The sequence below is a fragment of the Oncorhynchus mykiss genome, chromosome 2 (assembly GCF_013265735.2).
Source record: "Oncorhynchus mykiss isolate Arlee chromosome 2, USDA_OmykA_1.1, whole genome shotgun sequence".
NCBI lineage: Eukaryota > Metazoa > Chordata > Actinopteri > Salmoniformes > Salmonidae > Oncorhynchus > Oncorhynchus mykiss.
This window is the reverse complement of record NC_048566.1, coordinates 3,573,563-3,598,782: the sequence shown is the minus strand read 5'-3', so window position 1 is coordinate 3,598,782 and position 25,220 is coordinate 3,573,563. Positions and strand designations below refer to the sequence as shown.

The 25,220-nt window shown below is 46.5% G+C and overlaps 1 protein-coding gene across 11 annotated transcripts in view; it reads left to right on the top strand.

Annotated features, from left to right (window-relative positions):
• LOC110512975 (protein MTSS 1) overlaps window positions 1-25,220 on the top strand; it is a 136,034-nt gene that overhangs the window by 64,621 nt on the left and 46,193 nt on the right. For 6 of the 11 annotated variants that reach the window (XM_036935317.1, XM_036935289.1, XM_036935303.1 and 3 more), the window contains exons 4-7: window positions 18,673-18,757; window positions 19,884-19,975; window positions 20,190-20,264; window positions 23,663-23,674. In XM_036935317.1, the coding sequence (XP_036791212.1) occupies window positions 18,673-18,757; window positions 19,884-19,975; window positions 20,190-20,264; window positions 23,663-23,674 (264 nt within the window). The remainder of the gene's footprint in view (window positions 1-18,672; window positions 18,758-19,883; window positions 19,976-20,189; window positions 20,265-23,662; window positions 23,675-25,220) is intronic. The other 5 variants (XM_036935327.1, XM_036935308.1, XM_036935299.1 and 2 more) reach the window with 1 other exon arrangement.

The following is a 25,220-nucleotide window of genomic DNA, read 5'->3' as shown; positions in this document are numbered from 1 at the left end:
GCAGTAGTTCACTACACAGGCAGCAGTTCACTAGGCAGGCAGCAGTTCACTAGGCAGGCAGCATATCACTAGACAGGCAGCAGTTCACTAGGCAGGCAGCAGTTCACTAGACAGGCAGCAGGCAGCAGTTCACTAGACAGGCAGCAGTTCACTAGACAGGCAGCAGTTCACTAGGCAGGCAGCAGTTCACTAGGCAGGCAGCAGGCAGCAGTTCACTCGGCAGGCAGCAGGCAGCAGTTCACTAGACAGGCAGCAGATCACTAGACAGGCAGCAGTTCACAAGGCAGGCAGCAGATCACTAGGCAGGCAGCAGTTCACTAGGCAGGCAGCAGGCAGCAGTTCACTACACAGGCAGCATATCACTAGACAGGCAGCAGTTCACTAGGCAGGCAGCATATCACTAGACAGGCAGCAGTTCACTAGGCAGGCAGCAGTTCACTAGACAGGCAGCAGTTCACTAGACAGGCAGCAGTTCACTAGGCAGGCAGCAGTTCACTAGGCAGGCAGCAGGCAGCAGTTCACTCGGCAGGCAGCAGGCAGCAGTTCACTAGACAGGCAGCAGATCACTAGACAGGCAGGAGTTCACTAGACAGGCAGCAGGCAGCAGATCACTAGACAGGCAGCAGTTCACTAGGCAGGCAGCAGTTCACTAGGCAGGCAGCAGTTCACTAGGCAGGCAGCAGGCAGCAGTTCACTAGACAGGCAGCAGATCACTAGACAGGCAGCAGTTCACTAGACAGGCAGCAGGCAGCAGATCACTAGACAGGCAGCAGTTCACTAGACAGGCAGCAGATCACTAGACAGGCAGCAGTTCACTAGACAGGCAGCAGTTCACTAGACAGGCAGCAGTTCACTAGGCAGGCAGCAGTTCACTAGACAGGCAGCAGATCACTAGACAGGCAGCAGTTCACTAGACAGGCAGCAGTTCACTAGACAGGCAGCAGTTCACTAGACAGGCAGCAGTTCACTAGGCAGGCAGCAGGGGGGGGGGGGGGCGTTCAGCATAGACAAAATGTTGCAGAATCCAGATCATGCTGGTGATATCCCAGCCATAAGATCTTGATCTCTAACCCGGTCCTAGTTTGTCATTACCAGGGCCTGGCTGGTTGACTGGCTGGCTGGCTGCCTGGCTGTATTTAGACTGGCAGATACCCCTGTGTGTATGATATATGGTACACAGATGTTCCCCATCCCCGTGGGCTGAACCATGAGATAGAACGATAGGAACCACTGCATTGCAGCATACAGCCTACTATCTACAGCTAATTAGAGGGCTGGAGCCAGAGGCACAGAGGAACACACACACACACACGCTCAGACACACGCACACTCTCACACGCACGCACGCACACACACACACACTCTCTCACACTCACACACACACTCACGCACACACATACACACTCACACACACACATACACACACACACACACACATACACACACACACACACACTGATAGGCCAGATTATTCTCTCTCTGGTGTTCTGGGGCCGAGGGGTAACAGAACTCTGGTGTTCTGGGGCAGAGGGGTAACAGAACTCTGGTGTTCTGGGGCCGAGGGGTAACAGAACTCTGGTGTTCTGGGGCAGAGGGGTAACAGAACTCTGGTGTTCTGGGGCAGAGGGGTAATATAACTCTGGTGTTCTGGGGCAGAGAGGTAACAGAACTCTGGTGTAACAGAACTCTGGTGTTCTGGGGCAGAGAGGTAACAGAACTCTGGTGTTCTGGGGCAGAGAGGTAACAGAACTCTGGTGTTGTGGGGCAGAGGGGTAACAGAACTCTGGTGTTCTAGGGTTAGGGCCGAGGGGTAACAGAACTCCCCCTGGTCCATGCAGCCATTCTGTCAACACGGAGACCAGGCAGGGAATCTGACCTATCAGCACGGAGACCAGGCAGGGAATCTGACCTATCAGCAGTCTGTCAACACGGAGACCAGGCAGGGAATCTGACCTATCAGCAGTCTGTGTCAGCAGTCTGTCAACATGGAGACCAGGCAGGGAATCTGACCTATCAGCAGTCTGTCAACACGGAGACCAGGCAGGGAATCTGACCTATCAGCACGGAGACCAGGCAGGGAATCTGACCTATCAGCAGTCTGTCAACACGGAGACCAGGCAGGGAATCTGACCTATCAGCAGTCTGTCAACACGAAGACCAGGCAGGGAATCTGACCTATCAGCAGTCTGTCAACACGGAGACCAGGCAGGGAATCTGACCTATCAGCAGTCTGTCAACATGGAGACCAGGCAGGGAATCTGACCTATCAGCAGTCTGTCAACACGAAGACCAGGCAGGGAATCTGACCTATCAGCAGTCTGTCAACACGGAGACCAGGCAGGGAATCTGACCTATCAGCAGTCTGTCAACACAGAGACCAGGCAGGGAATCTGACCTATCAGCAGTCTGTCAACATGGAGACCAGGCAGGGAATCTGACCTATCAGCAGTCTGTCAACATGGAGACCAGGCAGGGAATCTGACCTATCAGCAGTCTGTCAACATGGAGACCAGGCAGGGAATCTGACCTATCAGCAGTCTGTCAACATGGAGACCAGGCAGGGAATCTGACCTATCAGCAGTCTGTCAACACGAAGACCAGGCAGGGAATCTGACCTATCAGCAGTCTGTCAACACGGAGACCAGGCAGGGAATCTGACCTATCAGCAGTCTGTCAACACAGAGACCAGGCAGGGAATCTGACCTATCAGCAGTCTGTCAACATGGAGACCAGGCAGGGAATCTGACCTATCAGCAGTCTGTCAACATGGAGACCAGGCAGGGAATCTGACCTATCAGCAGTCTGTCAACACAGAGACCAGGCAGGGAATCTGACCTATCAGCAGTCTGTCAACACGGAGACCAGGCAGGGAATCTGACCTATCAGCAGTCTGTCAACACGGAGACCAGGCAGGGAATCTGACCTATCAGCAGTCTGTCAACACGGAGACCAGGCAGGGAATCTGACCTATCAGCAGTCTGTCAACACGGAGACCAGGCAGGGAATCTGACCTATCAGCAGTCTGTCAACACGGAGACCAGGCAGGGAATCTGACCTATCAGCAGTCTGTCACCATGGAGATCAGGCAGGGAATCTGACCTATCAGCAGTCTGTCAACACGGAGACCAGGCAGGGAATCTGACCTATCAGCAGTCTGTCACCATGGAGACCAGGCAGGGAATCTGACCTATCAGCAGTCTGTCAACACTGTCACCCTGTGTCTCTTCTGATACGGGTCCCAAATACCACCCTATTCCCTACATGTAACCTTTATTTAGGCAGGGAGTCCCATTGAGACCCTATTCCCTAAATGTAACCTTTATTTAGGCAGGGAGTCCCATTGAGACCAATGTCTCTTTTACAAGGGGCCCTGTTCCAAGGTAGTGTACTAAATAGGGAATAGGGTGCCATATGGAACAGTGACAAAGACAGACACTAGTCTCCACTTGACACTGTCTGTGGACTGGCAGACCTGCAATAGGCAGCTGTGGAGGTGAACTGAATAACCTCTGTTTTCTACCAGTAAGCAGAAGAGGTGGGAGGCAGGGAGGGAGGGAGGGAGGGAGGGAGGGAGGGAGGGGAGGGAGGGAGGCTGGCTGGCAGAGAAAGTGTGTGGTTTATGGCTTGGCTTCACCCTGGATGCACTGGGTGATAGAGAGAGAGACAGATATACCGATATACCGATATACCGATGCTTCTTTGATGAGGCCAATGAACTGTTTCTCCTCAGAGGAACGACAACTACTTCTGCTCCCAAACCAGACATGAGACATTGACTAGCCATGACTAGTTAAGGAGAGGAAGAAGACATTGACTAGCCATTACTAGTTAAGGAGAGGAAGAAGACATTGACTAGCCATTACTAGTTAAGTAGAGGAAGAAGACATGAGACATTGACTAGCCATGACTAGTTAAGTAGAGGAAGAAGACATGAGACATTGACTAGCCATGACTAGTTAAGTAGAGGAAGAAGACATGAGACTTTGACTAGCCATGACTAGTTAAGTAGAGGAAGAAGACATGAGACATTGACTAGCCATGACTAGAGGGTCACAAACCAAATACCCACCCGCCCACAAAACTGGTTTTAACCTTTTATTGCAGTGGGCTAAATCAGGGTCACACAGTGACTGTTGGTAGTCTGACACAGAGTGACTGTTGATAGTCTGACACAGAGTGACTGTTGGTAGTCTGACACAGAGTGACTGTTGGTAGTCTGACACAGAGTGACTGTTGGTAGTCTGACACAGAGTGACTGTTGGTAGTCTGACACAGAGTGACTGTTGGTAGTCTGACACAGAGTGACTGTTGGTAGTCTGACACAGAGTGACTGTTGGTAGTCTGACACAGAGTGACTGTTGGTAGTCTGACACAGAGTGACTGTTGGTAGTCTGACAGAGAGTGACTGTTGATAGTCTGACACAGAGTGACTGTTGGTAGTCTGACACAGAGTGACTGTTGGTAGTCTGACACAGAGTGACTGTTGGTAGTCTGACACAGAGTGACTGTTGATAGTCTGACACAGAGTGACTGTTGGTAGTCTGACACAGAGTGACTGTTGGTAGTCTGACACAGAGTGGTTCTGGGTAGTCTGACACAGAGTGACTGTTGGTAGTCTGACACAGAGTGACTGTTGGTAGTCTGACACAGAGTGACTGTTGGTAGTCTGACACAGAGTGACTGTTGGTAGTCTGACACAGAGTGACTGTTGGTAGTCTGACACAGAGTGACTGTTGGTAGTCTGACACAGAGTGACTGTTGGTAGTCTGACACAGAGTGGTTCTGGGTAGTCTGACACAAATGTACTTTGAAACAAAAGTATACACCTCACACACATGGTTATGGGATTAAATATATATATATATATAATAGTTAGAAATGTATTCAATTTGAGATTTCATCCCAATATTACACTTAATATACATCACAGAAGACGGAAATATCACGAAACTATTTAACATAGAAACACTGGATTTTTGTCGTTGATACAAAAAAATCTTTATTAATTTTGAAAAATATGAATAACATTCCACCCAAGAGGCCAAACAGCTTTTGGTCATTGACTGCAGGAAAGTGCTACTTTAACAAGTCCTTTAGAAACATACATGATGACAGATCCCATTCCCTGCTAAACACACACACACACACACACACACACGAGAACAGGACCAGCCGCTCTGGTAATAATGAATGAGTCATCCCTGAAGACAGGCGACTGGAAGGTGACAGCTGAAGGAGGAAGTGTAGGCCAGACCTGGGTTCAAGTCATTTTGAAATATTTCAAAATGCTTTAACCGTTTTCTTTAGCCTGTCTGGAGTGTCAGATGGTTTGTGGGTTTTCCCACTATTCGACTGATTCCATTTCACCAAGACAAGCTCAATGATACCCAGCTTAAGTATTAGAAATACTTTCAAATAGTATTTGAACCCAGGTCTACGGTATGATGATGATGATGAAAGGAAGGGACATTCCCCACGGTGGCCCCGGCTGTCTGGCTGACTGACTGACTTGACTGGGTGAATGACTGACTGACTTGGCTGGCCGACAGGTCGGTGCCTTTAATTAGTCCTGAGAAGCACACCTCTCCATCCATCAGCACCAGCTGACAGTCTGTTAACTGACCTCTCCCACACTGACCACTCCCACACTGACTCCACTATTAACCCTGCTATACACCTGTTAACTGACCACTCCCACACTGACTCCACTATTAACCCTGCTATACACCTGTTAACTGACCCCTCCCACACTGACCACTCACACACTGACTCCACTATTAACCCTGCTATACACCTGTTAACTGACCACTCCCACACTGACTCCACTATTAACCCTGCTATATACCTGTTAACTGACCACTCCCACACTGACTCCACTATTAACCCTGCTATATACCTGTTAACTGACCACTCCCACACTGACTCCACTATTAACCCTGGTATACACCTGTTAACTGACCACTCCCACACTGACTCCACTATTAACCCTGCTATATACCTGTTAACTGACCACTCCCACACTGACTCCACTATTAACCCTGCTATACACCTGTTAACTGACCACTCCCACACTGACTCCACTATTAACCCTGCTATACACCTGTTAACTGACCACTCCCACACTGACTCCACTATTAACCCTGCTATACACCTGTTAACTGACCACTCCCACACTGACTCCACTTGAGAGGACCTCACTGACAGCTGTCAACCAATGAGAGGAAGGAGGAGATGTAATGTTTGTGGACAATGGAAGGAGAATGTCTCTCAGAGTTGACTACAGAGCAGACAGAGGGGAGGGTTGTGGACGATTCATTCATACAATTGAAGTGTCAGTTCAATACCAGTCACTTAGGATAGTGAATTGGATGGTACATAGAATCCATCGATGTCCAGTTCAGTGGATCTTCTCCTTTAGAGTGTGATAATGTCCTCATGTAATGGCTAAGAGTTGTCTCAGCATGTCTCTGCACGGCCTCTGAGTGCTGCTGATTTCAGCTGGGGAGCATCAAGGCCAGCCACCGTGCGTTTCCTACCAGCGGCTGTCATCTGTTTCTCTGGTGGTAAAACAGAAAGGAGCCAAGGTTTTCTCTCCTAGAGCAACCCTCGGAGAGAGCAGAACCACCACATTCTAACACACACACACACACTCTGCCTCGGTCTACCAAGGGAACCAGCCAATCATAGTAGAGGTCAGAGCCCAGCTTCCACACTGCTGTCTTGGCTAAAGGCTCAAACCAACGGCTGGTGTGAGAAACACCAGACTACACAATTAAAAACCTATCTTTACCTTTTCTTCCTCTCTGATCCTCTCTGATCCTCTGTTCCTCTCTTATCCTCTCTGTTCCTCTCTGATCCTCTCTGTTCCTCTCTGATCCTCTCTGTTCCTCTCTGTTCTTCTCTGTTCTTCTCTGATCCTCTCTGTTCCTCTCTGTTCCTCTCTGATCCTCTCTGATCCTCTCTGTTCCTCTCTGTTCTTCTCTGATCCTCTCTGTACCTCTCTGTTCCTCTATGTTCCTCTCTGTTCCTCTCTGATCCTATCTTATCCTCTCTGATCATCTCTGTTCCTCTCTGTTCCTCTCTGTTCCTCTCTGTACCTCTCTGTTCCTCTCTGATCCTTCTAAAGCTGGAATCCGTGTGGTCGTGTCAGTAGAACTAAAGAAAGCTATTTTTATGGCATGCTTGTTTGTTTTGTTGAAAGAAATGTTGAACAACCACCGAAGGAACGAAGTCTTCTGTCATGGTGACTGTGAAGACTCTCTCTGGGTTGGGCTTGTTATACAGGAAGAGCTGCCAGCATGACTGCCAGAATGCCATGTCCTCTCATGTAAAAGAAGGGATCATATGTGTCATGTGTTAAGACCCTGAGATTTTAGATCCTGAGGAGGTGGATCATCCCCTCTACAGCCAATCAGTAGAGCTCCTACCCAGGTTGCGTTTCCCCCTGTCTGGGGCAGCTTCCTTATTCCAGGGTCCTGTTCAGGAGGGCACACTATAGGAACAGTATCACTATGACTGTCACCATAGGAACAGTGTCACTATGACTGTCACCATAGGAACAGTGTCACTATGACTGTCACCATAGGAACAGTGTCACTATGACTGTCACCATAGGAACAGTGTCACTATGACTGTCACCATAGGGGGACTATCAATATGTCTGTATTGTATTATTGTTCCTGACTGTGTGATATAAAAGGAGGGTTATATATCCTACTGCCACCACACCCTCTCAATAACAGCTAGTCAATCTGAGGGAGAGGGGGTCAAATAAAAACATCTCTCTCTCTCTCTCTCTCTCTCTCTCTCTCTCTCTGTGTGTGGACTGTACGTTTATTTTAACCAGTAACAAGAGGTGGACTGTGTCTCAGGCGGAGCTGAGGTTGTGGGTTCTGATGCTGGTTTTAGTTCAGACAGAAAGACAGACGGAGTGAGAGAGAGACAGAGAGGGATTGAGTGAAAACAATCAGGGTTCACAACTCAGTGTTACAGACAGAGTGCTCTTATGAGACTAGAGACTGACCTCCTTGTCGTCTAGATAATGATAAAGAATAACAGAGAGAAACTATTTTGTCACATTAACTCTACATTATCTTAACACATTGTCCAGTTAATTTCAGGAGAAAAGTCACTTATTTTATAAACATAAAAGTGAGACTGAATGATATCTATGAGCTTCTGTTGCAGTCTGCCTTTGTCCATTTCCGTATTCTGCTGTCGTTTTAAGTGTCTGTAAACATACAGTACCGTTTCAGACTGCGTTATACTGTAGCACCATGAAACGGTTTCATTACACGGTTGGTCAAGCCGGTGGTTTTGTCTGAAGTCTTTACAAGCACAGTAGCAGTGTGTTTAAACTAGGCTTCCCTCAGTATGCCGAGGTACACTACACGATCAAAAGTATGTGGACACCTGATCGTCCAACATATCATTCCAAAATCATGGCCATTGATATGGAGTTGGTCCCCCCCTTCGCTGGTATAACAGCCTCCTCTCTTCTGGGAAGGCTTTCCTACTAAATGTTGGAACATTGCTGCTATAACAGCCTCCACTCTTCTGGGAAGGCTTTCCACTAGATGTTGGAACATTGCTGCTATAACAGCCTCCACTCTTCTGGGAAGGCTTTCCTACTAAATGTTGGAACATTGCTGCTATAACAGCCTCCACTCTTCTGGGAAGGCTTTCCACTAGATGTTGGAACATTGCTGCTATAACAGCCTCCACTCTTCTGGGAAGGCTTTCCACTAGATGTTGGAACATTGCTGCTTTAACAGCCTCCACTCTTCTGGGAAGGCTTTCCTACTAGATGTTGGAACATTGCTGTGGGGACTTGCTTCCATTCGGCAACGAGCATTAGTCAAATTCTTCCGACAACGATCTCGACAAACCATTTCTGTATGGACCTCGCTTTGTGCAGGGTGGCATTGTCATGCTGAAACAGGAAAGGGCCTTCACCAAACAGTTGCCACAAAGTTGGAAGCACAGAATAATCTAGAATGTCATTGTATGTTATATCCATCCACAGGAAATGAAGGGGCCGAGCCTGAACCATGAAAAACAGCCCCAGACCATTATTCCTCCTCCACCAAACTTTATAGTTGGCAGCTGGTGAAGTGTGATTCATTACTCCAGAGAATGTGTTTTGCACTGCTCCAGAGTCCAATGGTGGCGAGCTTTACACCACTCCAGCCGACGCTTGGCATTGCGCATGGTGATCTTAGGCTTGTTTGCGGCTGCTCGGCCATGGAAACCCATTTCATGAAGCTCCTGACGAACAGTTCTTGTGCTGAAGTTGCTTCCACAGGCAGTTTGAAACTTGAAGGGGTGTCCACATACTTTTGTATACATAAGTGTATGTTTGTTTACAAACACCACACAGAGCAAACGGAAGCTTTGTGACGTGAAACCCCACTGTTGTGCAGCGCAAGAGAGGTGATCAGGTTACACTTGAAATGCACTACTAATGTTTGCCAGCTAAATATTTTATAAGTTTAACTATCTAAGATGTGCCAAATCAATTCTCTCCAGGGCTCCAGCTATGCATTTGGTTTGTTTGCTAAGTGGCTAGCTTGCAAGATCAAGGTTATTTGGTTAAAGCAGAGACAACCAATCCCCTCCTGGATCCAGATCCAGATCAATTAGCTTGGGCTTATTAGCGTTTAGCTAAGGTCCGCTATGGGAATTCGCTTGTTAGCATTTAGCTAGCATCCGCTATAGAATTCTATGGAATTCGCTAGTACTTTGTTAGCATTTAGCTAGCGTCCGTTTTTTTTTATTTTTTATGTTTGGAAAGAAATCAAACTCCTTGTGTGCACTGCCGGTAATACCGTATACCTCGGTATGGTACAAGAACAGTATAAAAATCTGGATCCCGCCAAACCCGAGTTTAAACACTTCTTATGGACGTTGTTTCTACTCCAGTTCTGTGTGAATGGCCCCTGACATTCGTTAGGCCTAAGACCCAAACACAGCTGCATTTTCTGGCCACAACCCACCAAATCCAACCCTGTTTCAAGGAGCCTAAGATCCAACCCTGTTTCAAGGGGTCTAAGATCCAACCTTGTATCAAGGGGTCTAAGATCCAACCCTGTATCAAGGGGTCTAAGATCCAACCTTGTATCAAGGGGTCTAAGATCCAACCCTGTATCAAGGGGTCTAAGATCCAACCCTGTTTCAAGGGGTCTAAGATCCAACCTTGTATCAAGGGGTCTAAGATCCAACCCTGTATCAAGGGGTCTAAGATCCAACCCTGTATCAAGGGATCTAAGATCCAACCCTGTTTCAAGGGGTCTAAGATCCAACCTTGTATCAAGGGGGCTAAGATCCAACCCTGTATCAAGGGGTCTAAGATCCAACCCTGTATCAAGGGATCTAGGATCCAACCCTGTATCAAGGGATCTAAGATCCAACCCTATATCAAGGGGTGTAAGATCCAACCCCTGTATCAAGGGGTCTAAGATCCAACCTTGTATCAAGGGGTCTAAGATGGGTTATTGTGGGGTTATTATAAGCTGTTAACAAATCACCCTCCACCCCCACCCACTACCATACAAGCTCCAACAAAAGCAGTAGGTCTCAGTGAGTTTCTGCAAGTGATTTTGAAGTCCCTTCCTGCAGGGCTGTTCATTCATTCCACAGTAGAGCAGTCTGCTCCATGCAGGGTTAAACAGAACAGACCTTCACTCACACTGGGCAGGACACTGAGGACAGACAATGGTCCTGCCAGTCAATGTCAAGCCTCTCGTCTGACTTGGGAGTGTTTACTGGTCTAGAGGAGGCCCCAGCTGGTTGTAGGGTTCTGGTGAGGCTTTACTGCCATGGCCTGGGCATGGAGACATGAACCACGTGCCCAGCTAAACACAGACAGGAACACACACCAACTGTACACACACTGTACACACACAGTCTGTCTGTCCTTCATCCAGGCTGTGTGTTAAGCCTAAATGGGATCCTGCAGCGTTAATAAGCATTAATAGCTCTTTAAACCAGAGGAAGTGATTTGTAAAAAGGCCTTTTTATTTCTAATTAATCTCCTAGCAGATTAGTCAATCGTAGCATGGTCTGGCGTTTTGAGCCCAGGCACAGAGGCTGTAAGGCTGGCCAAGAGCAAATGAAACCTGCCTTGTAGGGCATTAACCTTGATGTAAATTTGATTTTTGTCATTTTTAATTGAACCTTTATTTAACTAGGCAAGTCAGTGAAGAACAAATTCTTGTCTACAATGACGGCCAAACCCGGACGACGCTGGGCCAATTGTGCGCCGCCCTATGGGACTCCCAATCACAGACAGTTGTGATACAGCCTGGGATCGAACCAGGGTGTCTGTAGTGGCGCCTCTAGCGCTGAGATGCAGAGCCTTCGACTGCTGTGGCCCACTCGGGAGCTACTAGCTTGGTCCCAGACCTAAAGGCCTGTGTGCTCTAGCCAAGCTGAAAACGATAAAGGAGTTGACTAAGCTAAAGCACATTCACATCTGGACCTGACCACTGCAGCTGTAGTTTTCCCTGTCTGTGTCTCTAGTGTCTATGTTACAGCAATGTTTGGCTGCAGAGCCTTAGTTAATGGGGTGTTGTAGTTCAGCAGGGGCCCTGTCCTGTCCTAGCTGCTCTGTCCTGTTGATGAGGCAGAGACAGAGAGGGGAACAGAACAGGGAACAATACCCTGGGAGGAAGTCCCCGTGAGGGAGACAATGTGTCCGTCCGCTGCAGCTCGGTCCCTGGACCTCGGGGGTCGTACAGCTGCTGGGACCTTTCAGTGTTTAGGGGGGGACCATGGGCGGTCTTTCAGTGTTTTGGGGACCAGGGGCCTTTGTGTAGGCTAGGTACCCCTGGAGGAATTTGACAAGTGTGTTGTGGCACCTCATTGCTACTCCTCTCCCATACATGGACCACATACCCAGCTAAACACAGGATTTCCCGGTGGCTTCGACAACCATGGCCATAATGCCCCCTTGTGTGGCCGTAATGCCCCCTTGTGTGGCCGTAATGCCCCCTTGTGTGGCCGTAATGCCCCCTTGTGTGGCCGTAATGCCCCCTAATCCATGCCTTGCAGCCGCCATAGTGGCCCTTGTGGACTGAATATAGTACTTGTACATCCCTCCTCCCGGCTGCCAATCGCCCTGCTCCGAAGCACCTCTCACTCACATGCCTCTTTCAGATATATCTCAATTCTTATTGGCCAATGGCCATCACGTGATGGAATCCTTCTCACAGGCATCACAGCTCGGATGTAGGCTACTAGTGAAGACACATCGGGGATTCAACGTCACAAGTCCTTCTTATTGAATTTAGAGGTGCATGTTGAAAACGTTACAGAAACAACTGTCCACATTTACTTTTTCGTCAGGAAACAAGATGAGTAACGAACAGCAAGAGCACGAGCCTATGTTAATATACTAGTACAAAAGTTGACCCATTCTATTGGTCAGCTTGTCCTTCTGTGTGAGAAATAAATATTCCAAACAGACTCTGGGACAGTTGTGGGACGACAGATCACAAATTAATACAACCACTGAAGCCAACATTTAAAAATAAAACACATTAAAAGCAATGAGGCTGATGCAACAGATCAGAAGATTTAGCTTAAAATGTTGATAAACTATTAGGCTATATCTTCACTATCTTCACATTATAAACTATTAGGCTATATCTTCACATTATAAACTATTAGGCTATATCTTCACTATCTTCACATTATAAACTATTAGGATATATCTTCACTATCTTCACATTATAAACTATTAGGCTATATCTTCACATTATAAACTATTAGGCTATATCTTCACTATCTTCACATTATAAACTATTAGGATATATCTTCACTATCTTCACATTATAAACTATTAGGCTATACCTTCACTATCTTCACATTATAAACTATTAGGCTATATCTCCACATTATAAACTATTAGGCTATATCTCCACATTATAAACTATTAGGCTATATCTCCACATTATAAACTATTAGGCTATATCTCCACATTATAAACTATTAGGATATATCTTCACTATCTTCACATTATAAACTATTAGGATATATCTTCACTATCTTCACATTATAAACTATTAGGATATATCTTCACTATCTTCACATTATAAACTATTAGGATATATCTTCACTATCTTCACATTATAAACTATTAGGATATATCTTCACATTATAAACTATTAGGCTATATCTCCACATTATAAACTATTAGGATATATCTTCACTATCTTCACATTATAAACTATTAGGATATATCTTCACTATCTTCACATTATAAACTATTAGGCTATATCTCCACATTATAAACTATTAGGATATATCTTCACTATCTTCACATTATAAACTATTAGGATATATCTTCACTATCTTCACATTATAAACTATTAGGCTATATCTTCACTATCTTCACATTATAAACTATTAGGATATATCTTCACTATCTTCACATTATAAACTATTAGGCTATACCTTCACTATCTTCACATTATAAACTATTAGGCTATATCTCCACATTATAAACTATTAGGCTATATCTCCACATTATAAACTATTAGGCTATATCTCCACATTATAAACTATTAGGCTATATCTCCACATTATAAACTATTAGGATATATCTTCACTATCTTCACATTATAAACTATTAGGATATATCTTCACTATCTTCACATTATAAACTATTAGGATATATCTTCACTATCTTCACATTATAAACTATTAGGATATATCTTCACTATCTTCACATTATAAACTATTAGGATATATCTTCACATTATAAACTATTAGGCTATATCTTCACTATCTTCACATTATAAACTATTAGGATATATCTTCACATTATAAACTATTAGGCTATATCTTCACATTATAAACTATTAGGCTATATCTTCACATTATAAACTATTAGACTATATCTTCACATTATAAACTATTAGGCTATATCTTCACATTATAAACTATTAGGCCATATCTTCACATTATAAACTATTAGGCCATATCTTCACATTATAAACTATTAGGCTATATCTTCACATTATAAACTATTAGACTATATCTTCACGTTATAAACTATTAGGCTATATCTTCACATTATAAACTATTAGACTATATCTTCACATTATAAACTATTAGGCTATATCTTCACATTATAAACTATTAGGCCATATCTTCACATTATAAACTATTAGGCTATATCTTCACATTATAAACTATTAGGCTATATCTTCACATTATAAACTATTAGGCTATATCTTCACGTTATAAACTATTAGGCTATGTCTTCACGTTATAAACTATTAGGCTATATCTTCACATTATAAACTATTAGGCTATATCTTCACGTTATAAACTATTAGGCTATGTCTTCACGTTATAAACTATTAGGCTATATCTTCACATTATAAACTATTAGGCTATATCTTCACATTACAAACTATTAGGCTATATCTTCACATTATAAACTATTAGGCTATATCTTCACAGGCTATATCTTCACATTATAAACTATTAGACTATATCTTCACATTATAAACTATTAGGCTATATCTTCACATTATAAACTATTAGGCTATATCTTCACAGGCTATATCTTCACATTATAAACTATTAGACTATATCTTCACATTATAAACTATTAGGCTATATCTTCACAGGCTATATCTTCACATGATAAACTATTAGACTATATCTTCACATTATAAACTATTAGACTATATCTTCACATTATAAACTATTAGGCTATATCTTCACAGGCTATATCTTCACATTATAAACTATTAGACTATATCTTCACATTATAAACTATTAGGCTATATCTTCACATTATAAACTATTAGGCTATACAGTATCTTCACATTATAAGCGCAGCAATGCGCACACGGCAGTCGGCTGGCTATAAGCACAAATGTTCCACAATGCAATTCGCTGGAAAACACACTTCTCTAAAGCGCACTGCAAATGCGAGCGGTTTCATTTGACAGAGACAAACTATAGCCAATACCAAAGCCTATCCCGTACGCTTTGACAGGTAGGCTAATTAATTATTTGTGTACATTTACATACACCTATGTTTTTCTTAACAGAACAGCTAGCGTTTTTCAGTTTTCAAAACTGAACCTATTTTGGTTAATATCCTTGGTACCCCAGCAGATAGCCTTGGTGCCCCAGCAGATAGCCTTGGTACCCCAGCAGATAGCCTTGGTACCCCAGCAGATAGCCTTGGTACCCTAGCAGATAGCCTTGGTGCCCCAGCAGATAGCCTTGGTACCCCAGCAGATAGCCTTGGTACCCTAGCAGATAGCCTTGGTACCCCAGCAGATGGCCTTGGTGCCCTAGCAGATAGCCTTGGTGCCCTAGCAGATAGCCTTGGTACCCCAGCAGATGGCCTTGGTGCCCTAGCAGATAGCCTTGGTACCCCAGCAGATGGCCTTGGTACCCCAGCAGATAGCCTTGGTGCCCTAGCAGATAGCCTTGGTACCCCAGCAGATGGCCTTGGTACCCCAGCAGATGGCCTTGGTACCCTAGCAGATAGCCTTGGTACCCCAGCAGATGGCCTTGGTACCCCAGCAGATAGCCTTGGTGCCCTAGCAGATAGCCTTGGTGCCCTGGCAGATAGCCTTGGTGCCCTGGCAGATAGCCTTGGTACCCCGGCAGATAGCCTTGGTACCCCGGCAGATAGCCTTGGTACCCCGGCAGATAGCCTTGGTACCCCGGCAGATAGCCTTGGTACCCCAGCAGATAGCCTTGGTACCCCAGCAGATAGCCTTGGTACCCCAGCAGATGTTCTTGGTGCCCTAGCAGATGACCTTGGTGCCCTAGCAGATGGCCTTGGTGCCCTGGCAGATGGCCTTGGTGCCCAAGCAGATGGCCTCGGTACCCTAGCAGATGTTCTTGGTGCCCTAGCAGATGACCTTGGTGCCCTAGCAGATGTTACTGGTGCCCTAGCAGATGTTATTGGTGCCCTAGCAGATAGCCTTGGTGCCCTATGAGATGTTACTGGTGCCCTAGCAGATGTTCTTGGTGCCCTAGCAGATAGCCTTGGTGCCCTATGAGATGTTCTTGGTGCCCTAGCCGATGGCCTTGGTGCCCTAGCAGATAGCCTTGGTGCCCTAGCAGATGTTCTTGGTGCCCTATGAGATGTTCTTGGTGCCCTATGAGATGTTCTTGGTGCCCTAGCAGATAGCCTCGGTGCCCCAGCAGATATCCTTGGTGCCCTAGCAGATGTTCTTGGTGCCCTATGAGATGTTCTTGGTGCCCTAGCCGATGGCCTTGGTGCCCTAGCAGATAGCCTTGGTGCCCTAGCAGATGGCCTTGGTGCCCTAGCCGATGGCCTTGGTGCCCTAGCAGATAGCCTTGGTACCCTAGCAGATAGCCTTGGTGCCCTAGCAGATAGCCTTGGTGCCCTAGCAGATAGCCTTGGTGCCCTAGCAGATGTTCTTGGTGCCCTAGCAGATGGCCTTGGTATCCCAGCAGATGTTCTTGGTGCCCTAGCCGATGGCATTGGTGCCCTAGCAGATGGCCTTGGTGCCCTGGCAGATGGCCTTGGTGCCCAAGCAGATGGCCTCGGTACCCTAGCAGATGTTCTTGGTGCCCTAGCAGATGACCTTGGTGCCCTAGCAGATGTTACTGGTGCCCTAGCAGATGTCCTTGGTGCCCTAGCAGATAGCCTTGGTGCCCTATGAGATGTTACTGGTGCCCTAGCAGATGTTCTTGGTGCCCTAGCAGATAGCCTTGGTGCCCTATGAGATGTTCTTGGTGCCCTAGCCGATGGCCTTGGTGCCCTAGCAGATAGCCTTGGTGCCCTAGCAGATGTTCTTGGTGCCCTATGAGATGTTCTTGGTGCCCTATGAGATGTTCTTGGTGCCCTAGCAGATAGCCTCGGTGCCCTAGCAGATATCCTTGGTGCCCTAGCAGATGTTCTTGGTGCCCTATGAGATGTTCTTGGTGCCCTAGCCGATGGCCTTGGTGCCCTAGCAGATGGCCTTGGTGCCCTAGCAGATGGCCTTGGTGCCCTAGCCGATGGCCTTGGTGCCCTAGCAGATAGCCTTGGTACCCTAGCAGATAGCCTTGGTGCCCTAGCAGATAGCCTTGGTGCCCTATGAGATGTTCTTGGTGCCCTAGCCGATGGCCTTGGTGCCCTAGCAGATAGCCTTGGTGCCCTAGCAGATGTTCTTGGTGCCCTATGAGATGTTCTTGGTGCCCTATGAGATGTTCTTGGTGCCCTAGCAGATAGCCTCGGTGCCCTAGCAGATATCCTTGGTGCCCTAGCAGATGTTCTTGGTGCCCTATGAGATGTTCTTGGTGCCCTAGCCGATGGCCTTGGTGCCCTAGCAGATAGCCTTGGTGCCCTAGCAGATGGCCTTGGTGCCCTAGCCGATGGCCTTGGTGCCCTAGCAGATAGCCTTGGTACCCTAGCAGATAGCCTTGGTGCCCTAGCAGATAGCCTTGGTGCCCTAGCAGATGTTCTTGGTGCCCTAGCAGATGGCCTTGGTATCCCAGCAGATGTTCTTGGTGCCCTAGCCGATGGCATTGGTGCCCTAGCCGATGGCATTGGTGCCCTAGCAGATAGCCTTGGTGCGCTGGCACCTCTTGAAGGCCATTTGGCCTTGCCCCTAAAATCCTGAAATGCCAGGCCCCTCCCTCATTGGGCCTTTAGGTTTATTATTGCTGGTGATGTTACAACTCACCGTTGTGTTTTGTATCAAAAAGTGGGTTGGGCCTCTTTGTATGTAAGGAGAGAGCAGCGTTCTCTAGTGTTTATTTACAAAGCACTCATGCTGAAACCTCCTATTTATCTATCATCGTTAATTACCAAACCCAGTCACAGGCTTGGATAACACTGGAGGCCCCTTTGGTCTCCACAGAGTTGGGTAAAGCTACTTTTAGTTGGGGTTTTTGTGCCATTTATGTGGAACAACTTTACAGAGCTCTCTGAAATGAAATGAGTAATGATCTGAGACCTCTAAGTTGATACACGTGTCTGTTTCTCTTAATATGTTGTGTGGTTTGTGTATATTGTGTGTTGTTGTATATGTTTGATGTATTTATGCAGGGCTCGTCTGGAAAAGACTCCATAGACTCAGTATGACTTTCCTGTCAAAATAAAGGGTTATGTGAAGTTTCCTATGCTGATTGGTTCAGCTCTAACCAGGATGTGTTGTTTGTTTGTTACAGGAGGCACCAGGGACATTGGTTCAGCTCTAACCAGGATGTGTTGTTTGTGTGTTACAGGAGGCACCAGGGACATTGGTTCAGCTCTAACCAGGATGTGGTGTTTGTGTGTTACAGGAGGCACCAGGGACATTGGTTCAGCTCTAACCAGGATGTATTGTTTGTGTGTTACAGGAGGCACCAGGGACATTGGTTCAGCTCTAACCAGGATGTATTGTTTGTGTGTTACAGGAGGCACCAGGGACATTGGTTCAGCTCTAACCAGGATGTGTTGTTTGTGTGTTACAGGAGGCACCAGGGACATTGGTTCAGCTCTAACCAGGATGTATTGTTTGTGTGTTACAGGAGGCACCAGGGACATTGGTTCAGCTCTAACCAGGATGTATTGTTTGTGTGTTACAGGAGGCACCAGGGACATTGGTTCAGCTCTAACCAGGATGTATTGTTTGTGTGTTACAGGAGGCACCAGAGACATTGGTTCAGCTCTAACCAGGATGTATTGTTTGTGTGTTACAGGAGGCACCAGGGACATTGGTTCAGCTCTAACCAGGATGTGTATGAGACACAGAAGCATCGAGGCCAAGCTCAGAGACTTTTCAATGTAAGGATGTCCTCATTTACAACGACACTACTAGACCATCATTTACAATACATGTCACTTTGAACAAAATTAAGAAGTGTGTGTGTGTGTGTGTGTGTGTGTGTGTGTGTGTGTGTGTGTGTGTGTGTAACAGTGTCGTTAAAGTGAGACATTACTGATGAATCTGTAGAATGTCACCCAGCTCAGCCGATTCTCGTCTTTCCCAGCATTCCACTGTCTCGGGCATGTCTGGTCCACGACACACACACACACAGTCACACAGGGGGATCTCTAATTTCTTCAAGGCATTTTGGAGAAATTCTTCTTGCGTCTCCATGGCTGTGACAGTGTGCAGTAGTAAACCTAGGTGCCTGTGGTCTAGCCTAGCTACACACACACACACGCACACACACACACACACACACACACACACATAAATGAAAAACACACACACTGTCTGGCTGTCTCTCTGACAACATGTGTCCAGACCAGAAAGTCCAGGGTGTTATATTAGTCTCAGCTGTCTGGCTCACATCACCACTATGCCCCACCCCCTCACACCACTATGCCCCACCCCCTCATCACCATTATGCCCCACCCCTCATCACTATTATGCCCCGCCCCCTCATCACCAGTATGCCCCACCCCTCATCACCACTATGCCCCACCCCTCATCACCACTATGTCCCACCCCTCATCACCACTATGCCCCGCCCCCTCATCACCACTATGCCCCACCCCCTCATCACCACTATGCCCCGCCCCCTCATCACCACTATGCCCCACCCCCTCATCACCACTATGCCCCACCCCCTCATCACCATTATGCCCCACCCCTCATCACCACTATGTCCTGCCCCCTCATCACCAGTATGCCCCACCCCTCATCACCACTATGCCCTGCCCCCTCATCACCATTATGCCCTGCCCCCTCATCACCATTATGCCCTGCCCCCTCATCACCATTATGCCCCACCCCTCATCACCACTGTGCCCTGCCCCCTCATCACCATTATGCCCCACCCCTCATCACCACTATGTCCCTCTCTACTGAAAGATTGGCCTTTTGGTGGGCTAGGAGAGATCCTAATAAATAACACTGGATTTCTAATGTTTCTCACCTTTGTGATTTTGCTGTGACCTGCAGGGCTTTCATGGACTGCATGATCAACCCTCTACAGGATCAGATGGAGGAGTGGAGGAGAGGAACCAACACTCTGGATAAGGACCATGCTAAAGGTACCATCATAACATATAGATATATAATAATATAGAGAGGAACCAACACTCTGGATAAGGACCATGCTAAAGGTATCATCATAACATATAGATATATAATGATATAACCATACACAACAAGCCAGTGTCATATACACTACATGACCAGAAGTATGTGGACACCTGCTCGTCGAACATCGCATTCCAAAATGTTGACCCCATTTCCCCCCCACAGAGTACAAGAGAGTTCGGAGTGAGATCAAGAAGAAGTCTTTAGACACTCTGAAGCTACAGAAGAAGGCAAAGAAAGGTACTCTATCCATCCTCCCATCCATCCATCCATCCATCCATCCATCCATCCATCCATCCATCTATCCACCTATCCACCCATCCATCCATCCATCCATCTATCCATCTATCCATCTATCTATCTATCTATCTATCTATCCATCCATTAATCCATCCATCCATCACTTCTCTACTGGCTGTGCCATACAAATATAATTATTACAACATTATGTACGATACATATAATGTCAGTGGGCTTGGCCATATGAAGTATAGTGTGAACCCTGTACCTCTATGGGCTGTCGTTTCCCCTTGAGGTCAAACCTACACAGTCCATGTAGTCTAAAGGAAATAGAGTTGAACGTCAATGAGGCTACTCAGGGACTCTACAGTATAAAACACAGTACATGTTTATGTAACATTTACTATACATAGTACATCTCTTTGTTCCTTTATCATCTCTGAACGTCAATCTCTAACGTACATGTGGTACGCTTAGGCAAATGGACATGCAAATTGAGTTGAACATCCTTCCCTACCGAATGTCTTTACTCTATGCTGTGGTTTCGGTTAAGTTTATGTAAGACTGTTCCTGATCCCTGTCAGACTCTGCGGATGGTCAGATATCATCTTGTACACAGGAATCTGTCTAAATGATGTCTGGAAACATGGAGGAGGAAAAACAACAGAGTCAGCTCATGTTGACCGTCATTATACTGAAACCAGGACACTGCTTGTGTCCCAAATGGCATCATGTTCCCTATATATTGCACTACTTTAGACCAGGGTCTATAGGACTAGGGCCCAAAAGAAGTGCACTACATAGGAAATAGGGTGCCATTTGGAACAGATTCTCTGCTCAACTTCTGAGTATCAGTTTGTGTCTTCTCCTCGTAGGACAGCGCATCCCAATTGAATAAGCATATGCAGTCAGTCAGTCTTTGTGCAGGCCCGACGCACCATGAAAGGAAATGGAGACGCTATTGAAGAGGTTCAATATGTGTCTAGACAGAGAGACAGATGAGAGAGAGCGTCTATGGGAAGCTCCTATTCAAGCTGTCAGTTATCTTGAGTGACTAAAAGTCCAGTTGAAATTTCAAAATGGCCGTCTTGAAAGCACCAAAACATCTATGCATTTTCTGCATTTCAAAGTGAACTTCAACTTTTTTAAAAACTTCTTTGGCTCAAATACTGTGCTGTTGTATTTCCATGGTGCAGTATTTAGCAGTATGCACCTGGTCTTCTTGTTCCAGTGTTATTAGATGTCCTATCTAGAGGAGCAGTATTTAGCAGTATGCACCTGGTCTTCTTGTTCCAGTGTTATTAGATGTCCTATCTAGAGGAGCAGTATTTAGCAGTATGCACCTGGTCTTCTTGTTCCAGTGTTATTAGATGTCCTATCTAGAGGAGCAGTATTTAGCAGTATGCACCTGGTCTTCTTGTTCCAGTGTAATTAGATGACCTATCTAGAGGAGCAGTATTTAGCAGTATGCACCTGGTCTTCTTGTTCCAGTGTTATTAGAAGTCCTATCTAGAGGAGCAGTATTTAGCAGTGTGCACCAAGTGGCGCAGCGGTCTAAGGCATTGTATCTCAGTGCTAGAGGCGTCACTACAGACAACCTGGTTTGAATCCAGACTGTATCACAACTGGCTGTGATTGGGAGTCTCATAGGGCGGCGCACAATTGGCCCAGCGTCGTCCGAGTTTGGCAGGTGTAGGCCGTCATAACGTATTGATCAAAACCACCTGAAACACTGAACTAGCTAGTCTAAATGTCTTGATAAAAACCAGCTGTAACACTGAACTAGCTAGTCTAAATGTCTTGATCAAAACCAGCTGTAACACTGAACTAGCTGACCTAAATGTCTTGATAAAAACCAGCTGGAACAGGAAACTAGCTAGCCTAAATGTCTTGTTTAAAGCCACCTGAAACAATGATATAGTTAGCCTAAATGTCTTGTTTAAAGCCACCTGAAACAATGATATAGCTAGCCTAAATTATCAAAACCTGCAGAAACACTAAACTAGCTAGCCTAAATGTCTTGATCAAAACACCTGAAACCCTGAAGTAGCTAACTAAATGACCAAAACTACCTGAAACCCTGAAGTAGCTAACTAAATGACCAAAACCACTGAACTAGCTAGTCTAAATGTCAAAAATCAAAACCACCTGAACTTAAACGCCTTAATTAAAATCACCTGAAACACTGACCTAGCTATCCTAAATGTTTTGATCAAAACCACACTGAACTAGTTAGCCAAAATGACCAAAACTACCTGAAACACTGAACTAGCAATCCTAAACGTTTAGTTTTTCTATAAGATTGAACCAATACACACTTTTCTAGTCTCTCCTATGAGAGGCCCTGTGCCCTATGCTATGAGAGGCCCTGTGCCCTATGCTATGAGAGGCCCTGTGCCCTATGCTATGAGAGGCCCTGTGCCCTATGCTATGAGAGGCCCTGTGCCCTATGCTATGAGAGGCCCTGTGCCCTATGCTATGAGAGGCCCTGTGCCCTATGCTATGAGAGGCCCTGTGCCCTATGCTATGAGAGGCCCTGTGCCCTATGCTATGAGAGGCCCTGTGCCCTATGCTATGAGAGGCCCTGTGCCCTATGCTATGAGAGGCCCTGTGCCCTATGCTATGAGAGGCCCTGTGCCCTATGCTATGAGAGGCCCTGTGCCCTATGCTATGAGAGGCCCTGTGCTTTACTAGGAACTATAAGGAATGGGTCAATCCTGACTTCAAGGGGGAAGTTTTCACCTTTGGACACGTGAACAGGGGAGCGTTTAACGCCATATATCTGTCTAGACTGAATTCTTCAAACGTGTTTTTCCAGCTTGGCCTCTTCATAATGAAGGCTGTTATTAGTGCAACGCGTTCACCCTCACAAACAGTCCTCTTTGGCAGATCAAACAGCTAGACCCATGTTGGGTCATATAATGAATGCGGTGATATATGTCAGTGTCGACGCGGACAATTTTGTAAGTCGCTCAGTTTATCCTAAGAGTCTGGTGAAGCTAAAGGGCCATTATTAGACGCACAGAGACAGTCACAGAGACAGTCACAGAGACGGTCACAGAGACGGTCACAGAGACGGTCACAGAGACGGTCACAGAGACAGAGACAGTCACAGAGACAGTGACAGTCACAGTGACAGTCACAGAGACAGTCACAGTGACAGTCACAGTGACAGTCACAGTGGCAGTCACAGTGGCAGTCACAGTGACAGTCACAGAGACAGTCACAGAGACAGTCACAGAGACAGTGACAGTGACACTTATTAGCAACATGATTTGTGCAGTCTCCTTCAGGCCTCTTGACTGACTGAAATGTTTTCCTCTTTACGGCCGTGTCGTCGACCTTATTGCCCCCCCCCCCCGCCGGGTCACTGGGCACCTGTTGTTGTTGCCCTGCAGCTGATGCCCTGGGTAAGTCTGTAACAGGCTGGTGGTCTGTCTGTTAGTCTGTCTGTCAGCCCTCCAGCCTGCTCTGCGGCCTCTCTGTGGGGTCCGGGGTTTCAGTCAGTCTGTCAGTCTACCTTGTGCTGCTATGCTGTTTAGTGTTCCGTTCTGTTCTGCTCCTTCCACTACCCCTCTCTCTTTCTCTCTCTCTTCCTCTGTCTCTCTCTCTCTCTGTCTCTCCTCTCTCTCTCGCTGTCTCACCCCTCTCTCTCTCTCGCTGTCTCTCCTCTCTCTCTCTCCTCTCTCTCGCTGTCTCTCCTCTCTCTCGCTGTCTCTCCTCTCTCTCGCTGTCTCTCCTCTCTCTCTCGCTGTCTCCCCCTCTCTCTCTCGCTGTCTCTCCTCTCTCTCTCTCTCCTCTCTCTCGCTGTCTCTCCTCTCTCTGTCTCTCAATGTCTCTCCCCTCTCTCTCGCTGTCTCTCCTCTCTCTCCTCTCTCTCTCTCTCCTCTCTCTCTCTCCTCTCTCTCGCTGTCTCTCCTCTCTCTCTCTCCTCTCTCTCTCTCTCCTCTCTCTCTCTCCTCTCTCTCGCTGTCTCTCCTCTCTCTCTCTCCTCTCTCTTTCTCTCTCTGTGGAGTGCAGACTAACTCTGTTAGTCTAATGTACTGTGTACTACTGTCCTGTCCACTCCTCTGTCCCCTGCTCTGCTTCTTGCTCTCCTGTCTCCTCCTCTGTCCCCTGCTATGCTCCCTACTGTCCTGTCTCCTCCTCTGTCCCCTGCTATGCTCCCTACTGTCCTGTCCACTCCTCTGTCCCCTGCTCTGCTTCCTACTGTCCTGTCTCCTCCTCTGTCCCCTGCTATGCTTCCTTCTGTCCTGTCCCCTCCTCTGTCCCCTGCTCTGCTTCCTACTGTTCTGTCTCCTCCTCTCTCCTTTCTCTTCTCTATCTTCCCTCTCTCTCTCTCTCTCTCTCTCTCTCTGTTGTTTAATTATCCTGCCTTCACTGCTTCGTGGTTTGTTTTGGTTTCAGTCGTCTTTGTTAATCAGCTCAGCACCACTGAAGCTCACACACACACTAATCATTATCTGTGGAGGTGGAGAATACACACACACACTAATCATTATCTGTGGAGGTGGGGAACACACACACACACTAATCATTATCTGTGGAGGTGGGGAACACACACACACACTAATCATTATCTGTGGAGGTGGAGAACACACACGCTAATCATTATCTGTGAAGGTGGAGAACACACACACACTAATCATTATCTGTGGAGGTGGGGAACACACACACACACACACTAATCATTATCTGTGGAGGTGGGGAACACACACACACACTAATCATTATCTGTGGAGGTGGGGAACACACACACACACACACACTAATCATTATCTGTGGAGGTGGAGAACACACACACACTAATCATTATCTGTGGAGGTGGAGAACACACACACACTAATCATTATCTGTGGAGGTAGAGAACACACACACACACACACACACACACACACACACACACTAATCATTATCTGTGGAGGTAGAGAACACACACACACACTAATCATTATC